At 49.5% G+C, this 13,092-nt stretch overlaps 1 protein-coding gene across 1 annotated transcript in view; it reads right to left on the bottom strand.

The window, feature by feature from the left end:
* Positions 1–13,092, bottom strand: part of LPCAT1 (lysophosphatidylcholine acyltransferase 1) — a 92,428-nt gene that overhangs the window by 16,413 nt on the left and 62,923 nt on the right. Inside the window, exons 7-10 of the mRNA XM_049861060.1 lie at positions 11,199–11,233; positions 10,125–10,179; positions 8,523–8,605; positions 692–817 (exon numbers count right to left, since the gene is read on the bottom strand). Coding sequence (XP_049717017.1) covers positions 692–817; positions 8,523–8,605; positions 10,125–10,179; positions 11,199–11,233 — 299 coding nt within the window. The remainder of the gene's footprint in view (positions 1–691; positions 818–8,522; positions 8,606–10,124; positions 10,180–11,198; positions 11,234–13,092) is intronic.

Here is a 13,092-nt window from a genome sequence, read left to right as displayed (position 1 = left end):
TGCCGTGGCCTCCACATCCGGAAAGGCACCTATACCACTGGTCTTCCAGTATGTCCACGCAGACTGCCCCTTAAGTGGTGGCCCTTGAGCCACATGCGGTGGCTTTAAAGAGGACAGCAGTGACCGGGCATCTGCTGTTAGCCTCAGGGATGGCCTGGCCTGGGGCCAATGCTCTGAGCATGGGGGCACCCACCTGGTCTGGCCAACTGGAAGCTACTGAAGCAGAGACCCCAGCGATCTTTACAAAAGTCCAGGTCTTCAGGACCGAGGCTGGGGGGTCTGGTTCAGTGGAACTGGTCTTTTGTTTGTCATCAAGTGTGTCAGAGTAGAACTGTGCTCCATAAGGTTTTCAATGGCTGATTTTTCGGAAATAGATAGCTAAGCCTTTCTTCTGAGGCACCTCTGGGTGGACTCAGCCCTCCAAACTTTCAGTTAGCAGCCAAGCATGTAAACCATCTGCACCACCCGGGGACTCCACCCTGGTCAGGAAATTTGTATTTCCTTCACGTTCCCTGTGACCTTCTGCTTAGAGAGTCTCTAGCTGAAAGCCCTGGTCAAGCCAGGCTTTGGGCCTCGGGAAATGAAGTTGGGGAGAGACAAAGGCTGGGCCTGACAGAGCCTAGACTCTTGAAGCATCTGTGGGGCCACTTTTCACTAACAGCTCATGAACAAGAATGAGCCGGGAGCTCACCCGAGGCCTCTCACAAGCCTGGCAAATTCCAGAAGGCAAGTGTCCGAGGGGAGACGGAGCTGTCCTTCTGCCAGGGCCAGCTGGCAGTCCTCGAACGTGTAATCCGTGATGGAGACGCCCAGGGCCCTGTGGGAGAGAAGAGCGACACTCTGAACCTACCTGCTGTAGAGCTGCCTGTCCCACACCTGCCCCTTGGGGACACCCGAGGTCACAGCACAGAGAAGGCCCAGGGCTGGGGCATCTGAAGGCACAGAAGGTCAAGTCCACCCTAGCTGTTTGCACCCTGGGAGCGACGCAGCAGAAACGGAGCAAGGGCCAAGAGCGAGGGCCAAGGCATGGGACGGTAGGAGGTAAGGCCATGCCAACTAGAGGAAGTCAGGGCTGGCGAGGAGCCAACTTCATTAAAAACAATAGCACCGGCCATCTAAGATACTCCACTGGTCCCACCCCATCTGGAGCAAGGGAGAATGAAGAAAACCAAAGACACAAGGAAAAGATTAGTCCAAAGAACTAATGGACCACAGCTACCACTGCCTCTACCAGACTGAGTCCAACACAACTAGATGGTGCCCGGCTACCACCACTGACTGCTCTGACAGGGATCACAATAGAGCGTCCTGGGTCAGAGCTGGAGGAAAATGTAGAACGAAATTCTAACTCACACTTACACACACACACACACAAGACCAGGGTTACTGGTCTGACAGTCTGGAGACACTCTGAGAGTATGGCCCCGGACACCCTTACAGCTCAGTACTGAAGTCACTCCTGAGGTTCACCCTTCAGCCAGAGATTGGACAAGCCCATAAAGACAAGACTAACGTGGCACACCAGCCCAGGGGCAAGGATGATAAGGCAGAAGGGCACAGGAAAGCTGGTAATGGGGAATCCAAGGTCAAGAAGGGAAGAGTGTTGACGTGTTGTGGGGTTGGCAACCAATGTCACAAAATATTACATGTGCTAATTGTTTAATGAGAAACTAATTTGCTCTGTAAACCTCCATCTAAAGTACAACAAAAATGACAATGACAACGGCACCCACTGCGTGGGGCTCCGGTCACCACAGGGGTATCTCCTGAGCCAGTGTGAATACCACGGAGCCACACGGCAGTGCAGGGTGGTGTCTACTGATGCCTCGCCTCAGGCCCACTCTGAGACCATCCACACGGCGGGTATGTGTCCATGAGACAGCAGGAGTTTTCTAAAGGCACCTCCTCTCCCCGTGGGATCTAAGAAGTAGCTCTGTCTGCACGGTAAACGATGCCTCTTCTGAGGTTTCAGTGTCCTTGCTTTGCAGTCTGCACAAAATATATTTTTTTAAAGTGTTAAACAAGGAAAGTAATATGAATACAGATGGGAGCTGTTACAGACTGAATTGTGTCCCCCAAAAATCTGTGTTGGAAGCCTAACCCCTAGACCTGTGGATGTAATCCTGTCTGGAAATAATGCTTTCTTTGTTATGTTAATGAGACTCCTATCAGCGCAGGGTGGGTCCTAAGTCTAATCATTTCTGAGATACAAAAATAGTAGATTAGACACACAAGTCGGCAAAAATGGAAGGGGGAAGATAGAAGTCACGCCAAGGAACCCAGGAGCGCCTGGCTACAGAAGCTGAGGCAAGGGTCTTTCTCCAGAGCCGACAGAAAGAGCCTTCCCGTATCTCTGGTGCCCTGAATTTAGACTTCCAGTCTCTTAAATTGTGAGAAAACAGATGTCTGTCAGTTAAACACACCCATTGTGGTATTTCTGTTACAGTAACACTAGGCAAATGAGACGGAGGCCAAGACAAAAGTGAAAGCCATGAACAGATTTTCCCAGAAGCAGGAACTGTTAGCTCTGACCTGAAAACCCCCTTGGTGTTCCCCCAGCGTGACTCAAGTCCTGGCCTCCCAGTGCTTCCAGAAACCACTCGAGGAAGCAAAACAAACCACCCATGTGTGAGAAGAGCCAACGTGAAGACCTTTAAAAAGTACTCCAAAGCACAAAGATACACTGGACTTGGCAGGCGGATCCTTAACTCAAGTCTTCATCTCGTTGAGGGTCTTCCTCTTCTTCACTGACCCTGTACTTTACCGAGCATGATGTCCTTCTCCAGGGACTGTTCCCTGCTGATAACATGTCCAAAGAACGTCAGAAAAGTCTCATCGTCCTCGCTGCCAAGGAGCACTCTGGCTGTACTTCTTCCAGGACAGATCTCTTCGTTCTTCGGGCAGTCCAGGGTACATTTGATATTCGTCAACACCACAATTCAAAGGAACATAAATTTCCTTTTTGGGGACCACAGTAGACCCTCCAGCTTCCCCAGGGCAAAAGAACATGGTGTGTGGAGAATCAGAGTAGGACTTAAGCAGAATTTTGAATTACTAAAAAGGAAAATGAATAACATTCTGCATTAACTCCGGAAAAATTCTACAAGTTCCTCCAAATCTGTTTTAGACAGAAGGATCTAGAATAACCACTGAGGCCCGTTAGCACTCTCTCATCCTTGAGTTTTGTAAAATCTGCTCTTCCTCTCATGTCCCCAGAGAAATTTGAGTCGCAGAGGGGCCTGGGGTGTAGGAGGCCAGGCTCACACACGTGGCTGGTGTCCCCTGGTTTAAGGTTCCCTCCAACTCAATGTCTGTGATTGTTAAGAGGTGCAGGCTGGTGAGACCCTGGGGCACAGAGACTCCATGACTTGCCTTGTACCCTCTGAATGGATGGGCTGGTCATAAAAGGACAAAAACGACCAGGCTGCACTCGCCACATGCCAGGTTAAGTATGGATGACATGATTCAGACGTCAGAGACGGGGATCACCAGTGCCATCTGAAGATGCCAGGCAGAGCAGTGGGTCTCAAAGCTAGACTGACAGCATTAGCAGCATTGGGGCTTTCAAGATGTGCAAGATCCTCAGCTCCGGCCTGGCGGTGTCAGGAACCCCAGGGCTGGCCCAGCACCTGAGTGCAGACAGCCCTCCTGGAGACTGACACAGCCGGCTGGCCGACACTCCACGGCAGAGGTCACTTTTCAGCTGACCCTCGTCACTGGTACCTGATCACAGCCCTGGAGGAAGAGACGGCACAGGCCCAGAGGGGAGGCGCTTCGTCAGGCAGGGGTGGGTGGAGAGGGTCATGGTTCCGGCTGGAGGCAAGGGCAGGAAGTGAATGTAGGGGACCTGTTTCAAGGAGGGGGCCTTGGGGTTCAGAAATGACAGTGCTTGAGTGAGTGAGCATGGGGAAGCACCATAGGCAGGGCCGCTGGACCAGCAGGAGGGTCGCAGGAGGTGAGGGCCCCACGACCCACCCTACCCATACCTCCATGCACCTGGTCAGCAGTGCGACCTGGGGACACACAGCTGGGGTGGGGTGGGGAATGTAGTCAGACATGGCAGCGGGGGGCTGGCTGCACAGGTAGGTCCCCACCAGGTGAGGTATCCAGGCACACTTCCTGTCACCACAGCCACAGGCTCTAGCGGCCGCCCAGTGGTGCCCAGACAAGGAGCTAGGCAGGGCATATACTGCTTTGGGGCAAACCAGGGAACCCCAGTTCACATCCCTCATCTGTGACTGGAGGAAGCTGCACTGAGATTCTAGGTCAGGTGTGGGGCAGTCTCGGGCTGTTGAGGCCAGGGGTCTGTGGGTACACTAACTGCCCTTTCCTGCTGACCACAGAAGCACTTCTCCTTCCATCAGTGTGGACAGCATTTGACACCGTAAGTTTCTTTGGGAGACAATTTTTAAAATAGTAATAATAGCTCAGGTACAGCAAAGTCCACTGTAGCACTCTTCGCAATAGCCAAAACCACCCTAGATGTCCATCATGAGATAAATGGATAAACACAGCGTGCTACATACTCAGGACGGACTATTACTCAGCCATAAAGAGAGATAAAGTTCCAATGCAAGCTACAACGTGGAGGAACCCTGAAAACATGCTGAGTGAAAAAAGTCAGTCACAAAAGGACAAATACTATATGATCCCACTTACGTGAAATATCTAGAATAAGCAAATGCATAAAAAACCAAAAAAACCCGTTGCCGTCCAGTTGATTCCGACTCATAGCGACCCTATAGGACAGAGTAGACCTGCCAGTTTATTAGCGGTTATCAAGGGTGACAGGGAGGGAGAAAGGAGAACTGACTGTTTCGGAAGCACTGAGTGCTCATGGTGATGGAAAACTTGACAACTGACACCGGGGATAACTGCACCAATGATTGATGTAATTGGTGTCGCTAAAAAGTATACGTAAAAAATACTGACTTGGTGCATGTTGTGTCATACATACTCTTAGCACAATAAAGTTTTTTTAAAAAATAATTAGACCCCCTAAATGAATCGTTCTGCCACTTGTCTGTCAGTTGGTTGTGCTGAGCTGGCTTGCATGTTGCTGTGATGCTAGAAGCTATGCCACTGGTATTTGTAATGCCAGCAGGGTCACCCATGGAGGACAGGTTTCAGAGGAACTTCCAGTATTACAATGAAACGTGCAAAGACCTGGATGGAGGTAGAGAGCCAAAAGGGAAGCACAGCCTCAGCATTTTTCAAGCTGAAAGAACTGAAGAAAAACATCAAGCCTCTAGTTGCAATGTTGAAGGATTCTATGGGCAAAATGTTGAAGGATGCAAGAAGCATCAAAAGAAGATGGAAGGAATACACAGAGTCACTGTACCAGAAAGAACCGGTCGACGTTCAACCATTTCAGGAGGTAGCGTACGATCAAGAACCAAGGGTACTGAAGGAAGAAGCTCAGGCTGCACTGAAGACATTAGTGAAAAACAAGTCCCCGCGAACTGAAGGAATACCAGCTGAGATGTTTCAAAAAATGGATGCAATGCTGGAAGCACTCACTCATCTCTCCCAAAAAATTTGGAATAGAACTACCTGGCCAACTAATGCTATCTGTGCCTATTCTAGAGGAAGATGATCCAAGAGAATGTGGAAATTATCAAACGATACCACTAATATCACACACAAGTAAAACTCTGCTGAAGATCATTCAAAAGCAGTTGCAGCAATACATCGACGGGGAACTGCCAGAAAATCAAACCGAATTCAGAAGAGGATGCAGAACGAGGGATATCACTGCTGCTGTCAGATGGATCTTGGCTTAAAGCACAGAATACGAGAAAGATGTTTACGTGTGTTTCATTGACTAGGCAAAGGCATTCGACTATGGGGATCATAACATATTATGGATAACATTGCAAAGAGTGGGAATTCTAGAACACTTAATTGTGCTCGAGGGGAACCTGCACATAGATCAAGAGGCAGTTATTTGAACAGAACAAGGGGACACTGTGTGGTTTAAAGTCAGGAAAGGCGTGTGTTAGGGTTGCATCCTTTCATCATACTTATTCAGTCTGTATGCTGAGAAAATAATCTGAGAAGCTGGACTATATGAAGAACAGGGCATCAGGATTGGAGGAAGACTCATTAACAATCTATGATAGGCAGATGACACAACCTTGCATGCTGAAAGTGAAGACGGCTTGAAGCACTAACTGAAGAAGATCAAAGACTACAGCCTTTAGTATGGATTACACGTCAACATAAAGAAAACAAAAATACATCTAGATCATTAAGCAACATCATGATAAATGGAGACAATAGTGAAGTTGTGAAGGATTTCATTTTATTTGGATCCCAATAGATGCCCACGGATGCCAACAGTTAAGAAATCATATGGTGTATTTATTGGGCAAATCTGCTACAAAAGACCTCTTTCAAGTGTTAAAATGCAAAGATGTCACTTTGAAGACTAAGGTGCACCTAACCCAAGCCATGGTATTTTTTTTCATATGCATGCGAAAGCTGCACAATGAATAAAGAAGACTGAAGGAGAACTGATGCATTTGAATTATGGTGTTGCCAGAGAATATTGAACATACTATGGACTGCCAGAAGAACAAACAAATTTGTCCTGGAAAAAGTATAGCCAGAACACTCCTTAGAAACAAGGATGGTGAGGCTTTGCCTCACGTACTTTAGACACGTTATCAGGAGGCCGATCCCTGGAGAAGGACATCATGCTTGGAAAAGCAGAGCATCAGCAAAAAAAGGAGGAAGATCCTCAATGAGATGGATTGACACAGTGGCTGCAACATAGCAGCAAAACTCAAACACAGCAACGATCGTGAGGATGGCGCAGGACTGGGCAGTGTCTCATTCTGTTGTAGATAGGGAGTTGGAACCGACAGCACCTAACAGCAACAACACGAACTAGTAGTTAAGGAGCCCTGGTGGTGTAATAGTTAAGCACTCACTCAGCTGCTAACCAAAAGGCTGGTAGTTCAAACCTGCCCGGTGGCTCCACGGGAGAAAGGGCCAGAGATCTGCTCCCGCACAGATTACAGCCAAGACGTTTTGGAGCAGTTCAAGTCTGTCACATGGAGTCACTGAGTGGAAGTTGACTCAGTGGCACCTAACAACATCAAATCAATAACTTATTTGAATATGTACTGAAAAAAAATCACTTGGCATGTCAAGCCTGTGATTCCATGGGCATTCTTTCTTTATGAAGGTTGAACAAAGGATGCCACGGACCGCTACAGCTACCTAAAAGTCGAGGGTTGGGTGTGCCCTTCTCACTGGCTGCTCCCCACATCTTCCTGTGAGCGATTCGGTGGGGGGGAAGGAAACAGAGCTCTGGAGGGTGAGGGTGCCCCAAGGAGACAAGGAAAGGGCTTAGGGGACCTCTGTCCCTCAGGTCTAACCTTCCAAGGAGTGTGCGGACATACAGCAGACAGAGTTGTAGTTCGTGTATGTTGAGGTGAAAAATTGTTTTATTCTACAGGGTCTCATAGAGTGTATTAGAACAGGGGCATGCCAAGTATAGTGAGAAGAAAGAACGTATTCTGGAAACCCAAAGTTGTATCACTTGAGCAACAGCACCCCCTGGTGCCCACACTGCACCCCTTGGCACGCTGGCCTGCCCGCTCTGTCCCCCTGCTGCCTGCATGGTCAGGGCACTCACTGTTCTGGCTGCTGCGCTGCTACCATTGAGGCACCTTGTGGGCTGAACTCAGAGGGAGCCCCTCCTGCCCAGGAATAGGAGAAGGGAAGTGGAGAAAATAGGAGGAAGGGGGAGTATGGGACACGGAGGGAGGAAAAGAGGTTAGAGAGCAGAGCAGAGAGGTCATGAGCTGATGCCACCATGGTCGGTAATAACCAAGGAGTGTATGGATAAAGGAAGCGAGATTCTCCATATCCCTACGCACATGCATACTTGATGGGAACTAGCACAAGTTATCTCACAAGGAAGCCTCTCAGAGAAGCTACAAGTAGCACCGTCAATGCAGTAAGGTGGGGCGAGAACGTCAGGAAGGTGGGGCGAGAACGTCAGGAAGGTGGGGCGAGAACGTCAGTAAGCACCAATGTGGGCAGATGAAGAAAGGCCAGCTGAGCAGACACTCCAACGAGACTCAAAGGTCTGCCCAGGACCCGTCCTCTTGCTGGGTCACTGCCGCTGCCATCCTAAACGGGCCCCGTGCGGAACACACCACCTGGCTGCCGGTGACTGTCAGCACTTTGCAAATTTGTAAAATTAAACGACAACTAAACACGTCCTGAGCAACCTGAAAAGTCGTTAGACAAAACCCCGACACGTGAAGTGTACAGCCAAGGCCACTACCATCAGCAAGCTAAGTCAACGCGTGCACACTCACTTTTGCGGGAACCCATTTTCCTAATGCTATTGGCCACTTGCTCTCATAGCAACGCTACAAAGAGGGGTACAGCAGTGAGGAAGAACGCAGAGTAACAGCGAGCTCATGGGGGTCATAAAAAGCCCCTCGTTGTTTAAAGAGGCATCTCCACACAAGGTGATGGAGGAAGGACGGGTGCTTACTTACTCCGCCATGACGCGCCTCACGTTGCTAGCATACAGTGCTGGGTTCCTCTTCTCCTCCTCTGAAGGGTGGTACACTGGGAGAAACTGCAAACAGGACTCCATTATTTCCACAGAGAGCACACACACCTGCCTTATAAAACCCACCACAAGTGACCATTGCGATTCTGATGAATGTAAGATCTGTCAAAGCACTTTGAATGAGAACCATCTGCAAAGTTCTCCCTCTCTCTCTCACACACAAACACACACAGGCATCCCATTCTTTACCAGTCGCTCCTGCTCCCGTCTGTGTTTGGAGCTCACGGGATCATCCGTGCACTGTATTTCTCATTTCACACCGGGTTTAGCCTTTAATGCAATAAATGACATCCATGTTTCCATTTCTAAAGGTCTCTGTTCTGTGTCAGGGATAGCACGACACATTACTTGTACATGAGAATAACTATCGTTAATTAACTTTTTGCCATCCACTCTATTTTGAAATGAAAATAAACTGTCAAGGAATGTGTGTCTTCGCGTGAGTGACTGGTGTCTGTACATTGTTTAAATGATGAGGTCTCATACTCTGTGTGAGAAGGCAAGAGACCATCACTGAATCCCCCTTTCTTTAATGTGGATATTTAAGAATACAGGAAATCCTATTAACCCTCATGTTACAACTCTAGTCTCACTCGCCACTACACTTTACAAAATTCTGCAAGTGCCAAGCTTCTCATGTGAGCAGGCGCCAGGCTCTCTCTGGTAGGAGGGACGTGAGCAAAAACATTCACCAGTGAGGTTGCAAAACCATACAGTTACCTTTCACCTCGAAAATATAGGTATTCAAGACAAAGCAAAACAAAGAACTTTGGGAAAGCCCCCACGCTGCCTAGGCATGTGTCCCTGTACTCTGGCAGCAGACTGGCCCCGTGTCTTCATCTGAGCCAAAGCCAGGACAGGCTCTCCTTCTGAACATAACATGTCCTAAGTAACAGGGTCTGTCACACTCAGACTTGGGCCGGGCCCTTTCTGCTCAGTCCTTTGTAATTACAGTGGCTTAGATTTTACTAATGTGAACTACCTGATTGAAAACCACAGTAGTTTATAAATTCGGTATTACTCAGTAGTTTTTGGAAGATAGCAAATTCTTTCAATAAATACTTCAGTTGCATATGGCACCTTTAGTTTTCAGATGCAGGAGTAGCATATTACTTCCCTTTTTAAGAAAAGAAACTCTTTTTGTCATCCACTCAGATAAAATTTACAGGCTGCATGAATGTGACAGCATATAATTTAGCCCAGAGAATGGGGATCTTGACTTCAGAGACAGCCAACGGGCTGAAAACCAGGAGACAGGTTAGAGTATCTGACAAGGTATTAGCAGAGGAGGGTAATAAGATAAAATCAACAGCATGCATTTATATTAAATACAAACAAAACAAAAAAAATAATTCACTTGGAACACTGTATCTACATGACATGCAAGAATATATAGATGGTGCGTAACGCTGTATCTAGGTGATGTATAACACTGCAAATGACAGGCAACGTTACACACAACATTGTATTCACACGGCATGTAACACTGTACCTAGATGATGTACAACATTGTATTGGCACAAACCTCAATCTCCACCTGATTGTGAAACTGACACAGTGTGAGCCACAGGATTTCCAACCTAAAACAACACATGGAATGGATTTATGACACTGGTTAAAAAGTTAAGGGTCTCCATTCTTTTCTGTTAAAATACTTCACATTCTGTGGGAAAATTTTTGGACTTGTTTCCCCTCTAGAGGGCACTACTGGGTAGTTGATTCTCCTCAGTCTAAATCCAAAGGTTAAAACACGTGATGGAGCGATAAGGCAGGCAGGCATCAGGACAAGCTTAAACCTAACCTGTTGCCGTCCAGTTGATTTTGACCCATAGTGACCCCACAGGTCAGAGTGGAACTGCCTCATAGGGTTTCCAAGGCTGTAAATCTTTATAGAAGCCGACTGCCACCATCTTTCTCCTGCAGAGTGGCTGGTGGATTCGAATCTCTGACCTTTCAGTTAGGAGCTAAGCGCTTTAACAACTGTGCCACCAGGGCTCCCCGAGGACAAGCCTACTGCTTACTAAATAGTGGTCTTCACTGCTCTATTTATACCCACGCCTGCGCCTTTAGGTGTCCCGCACTCCACCATCTCCCACGGTGTGCCCTCTAGCTCAGGAAACCTTATCTGCCCTGTACCTGGGCCCCTGCAGGTGACAGCTCTCCTTACCGCCCTACCAGCACGGCACACTGGGCAAGCCCAGTCACACCACCCTGCACCACACCTCGTTCCTGGGGTTCCTGACCTCAGTAACTGACATCCACCCCCTCCTGTTCGTGTGCATCAGAAATGGAAGTCATCCAGAGTCCCCCTCCTTGGACCCCACGCCTAATCCCCCAGTGGACAGTCAACCTCCTAGCCCTGTCCCCACCTCCCTGTTTCCGCATCATCATCTGCATCGGCACTGCCAGCCCCGAGCCCTGGTGCGGATTTGTCCATTTAGTTTCACGTGGGCTGAGCCTATGACTGTCAAACAGCAGAGGGTCACTTGTTTCAAGTGTCTGCATCTGCAAAGGTAACTAGCACACTGGTGATCCATGCCAGCAGCCTCTGAGGTCCCCATGTGACATGACAGACGGGGTGACGTGGTGTGTGACTTACGCTCTGGGTCCTTGCCACGTCCACGTGATCGTGTCCTAGGGGAAATAAACAGGCAGAATTAGTCATGATTGGAAGTCAGCATTCTAAGTACTCCACGAGTGCCAGTGATCGGCCCTTCCTATGGCCAGGAAGCCTGTCGCCTGCCCCAGCCACATTCCGGTGCACCTGTGACCCCAGAGGCACGTAACCTCTCCCTCTCTCCCAAGTTTGCTCTCAGGCAGAGGAGGAGAGGGGTGTACTGTCTCCATATCCTGAGCCACCCGGGGGCCAGAGCCTTCCCTCCTGCAGACGCATCTGGGCCTTCTCATAGTCCCACAGCTGTCAGTTTAAACCGAGAGCCAACCCCGGCTCTTTTTCTGCCTTCCCCCAGCTCAATATCCCTGGTAACTGTAATGTCTAATCTGAGGAGTCTCTTCCTCGTCCATTTGCTCTCTCAAGCTTGCTCAAGCCACCTCTGCATGCAGGGCAGTCACCTGCCCTGCTCTGGCCACTCAGCCACTTGATGCCATTGGAAAGCTCCATGGCAACTCCTCTCCAGCTGGTGCACTCCCCACATGGCCATGCATTGGTCAGCCCCCAGCCTCCGGAGCGGGCAGAGCAAACCTCTGCCACCCTGTGTGTGCCCAGGGCTGTCCCTCCCAGGGACATTTCCTATGCTCTCCACCCTTGACACATATACTTAGCCTCAGCGGCCACGCCGGCCACCTGACTGAGCGGCCTAGTAAGGACAGGTGACAAACACCCTGATCTCCCTCTTGACATTGGCCACCCATCTGTGACTTCCTTCTTCCCAGTCTCCTTAACACTAAATCCCACCTGCACCCCTCTTCTGGCTCCTGAATGTACCTCTGCCCAGGGTCTGCTCTCTACCCCGCCACTCGGCCCTCCTCTGCAGTGTCTGTGCCTAAACCTGCTCACACCAGTTACTGCAATTACAACAGGACGTGGAAAACAGTACACAGGGTGGCAGATGGGAACACACGGCAGAAATTCTGCTTCTCTGACAACAAAGAGGACCGCTTCTAGAAGACCCAGGAAAGGTACACTGCCTAAGAACAGCTGATGAAAATGTTTAAAGAAAAATCTAGGATTCTGCACAGATGACTTTATAGGTTCTTCTATTCTTGGGTTTATTCTTTTCACAGGAGACACATTTAGGGTGTAGCTCATGCAGACCAGATGGCCTCCAGCAGGAAATTGGCTAACAAGTGGATCTTGTCACAGTGCCAGTAAGACAGAATGGACCCCACCCATCAGCGTGTAGCTACCAGCTCTCTGACCAACCACTGCACTCACTCTCAGCTGACGGGACAGCCTCCCTGGCAACCATGTGCACTCCTCACTCCTCCCAGTAGAGTGGGATCTGCAGGTGACAAGGACCAGGTGTGTGCATCTTTGCATCCTCCAGGCCTGGCCTGACACCCCCGGCTCACAGTGCCGCGTGAGTCCGCAGCATCTGTATCAACAACTAGACCCTGCTGTGCCAGGAGCTGCACATGTTTCCTTTTAATAAACTTGCCTTTGACATCACAAAGGTGAACTACCATAAACAGAGAAGTGATGCCAGTAAAAAAAACCTGCCCCAAGGCTAGTTTATCAGACAGACTGCAGTACACACAGTGCTGCGTCAGGCCCCAGGGGGACAAGTCCTGAGAGCAGTCCCTCGGCTGCCAGCACCCGCAGCCCATAGAGGCGAGAGGACGCTGGTCCCAGAGGGAGCTGCAGATGAAGGTGACATGCAGGTGGCCCTGAGTGGGTGCCCAAAGGGAGTAGCTCCGTGCCACCCTCGGCTCTGGGGCCCAAGGAAGGAAGGGCTGACTGTCCCTGCCAGGTATGGAGCCTCCACCCATCACCTGGAGGAGGTACTGCAACTCCTAAGGGGTGGATGTAGACG

The sequence above is a fragment of the Elephas maximus genome, chromosome 2, assembly GCF_024166365.1.
Source record: "Elephas maximus indicus isolate mEleMax1 chromosome 2, mEleMax1 primary haplotype, whole genome shotgun sequence".
Lineage (NCBI taxonomy): Eukaryota > Metazoa > Chordata > Mammalia > Proboscidea > Elephantidae > Elephas > Elephas maximus.
This window is presented reverse-complemented; position numbering and strand designations above follow the sequence as displayed.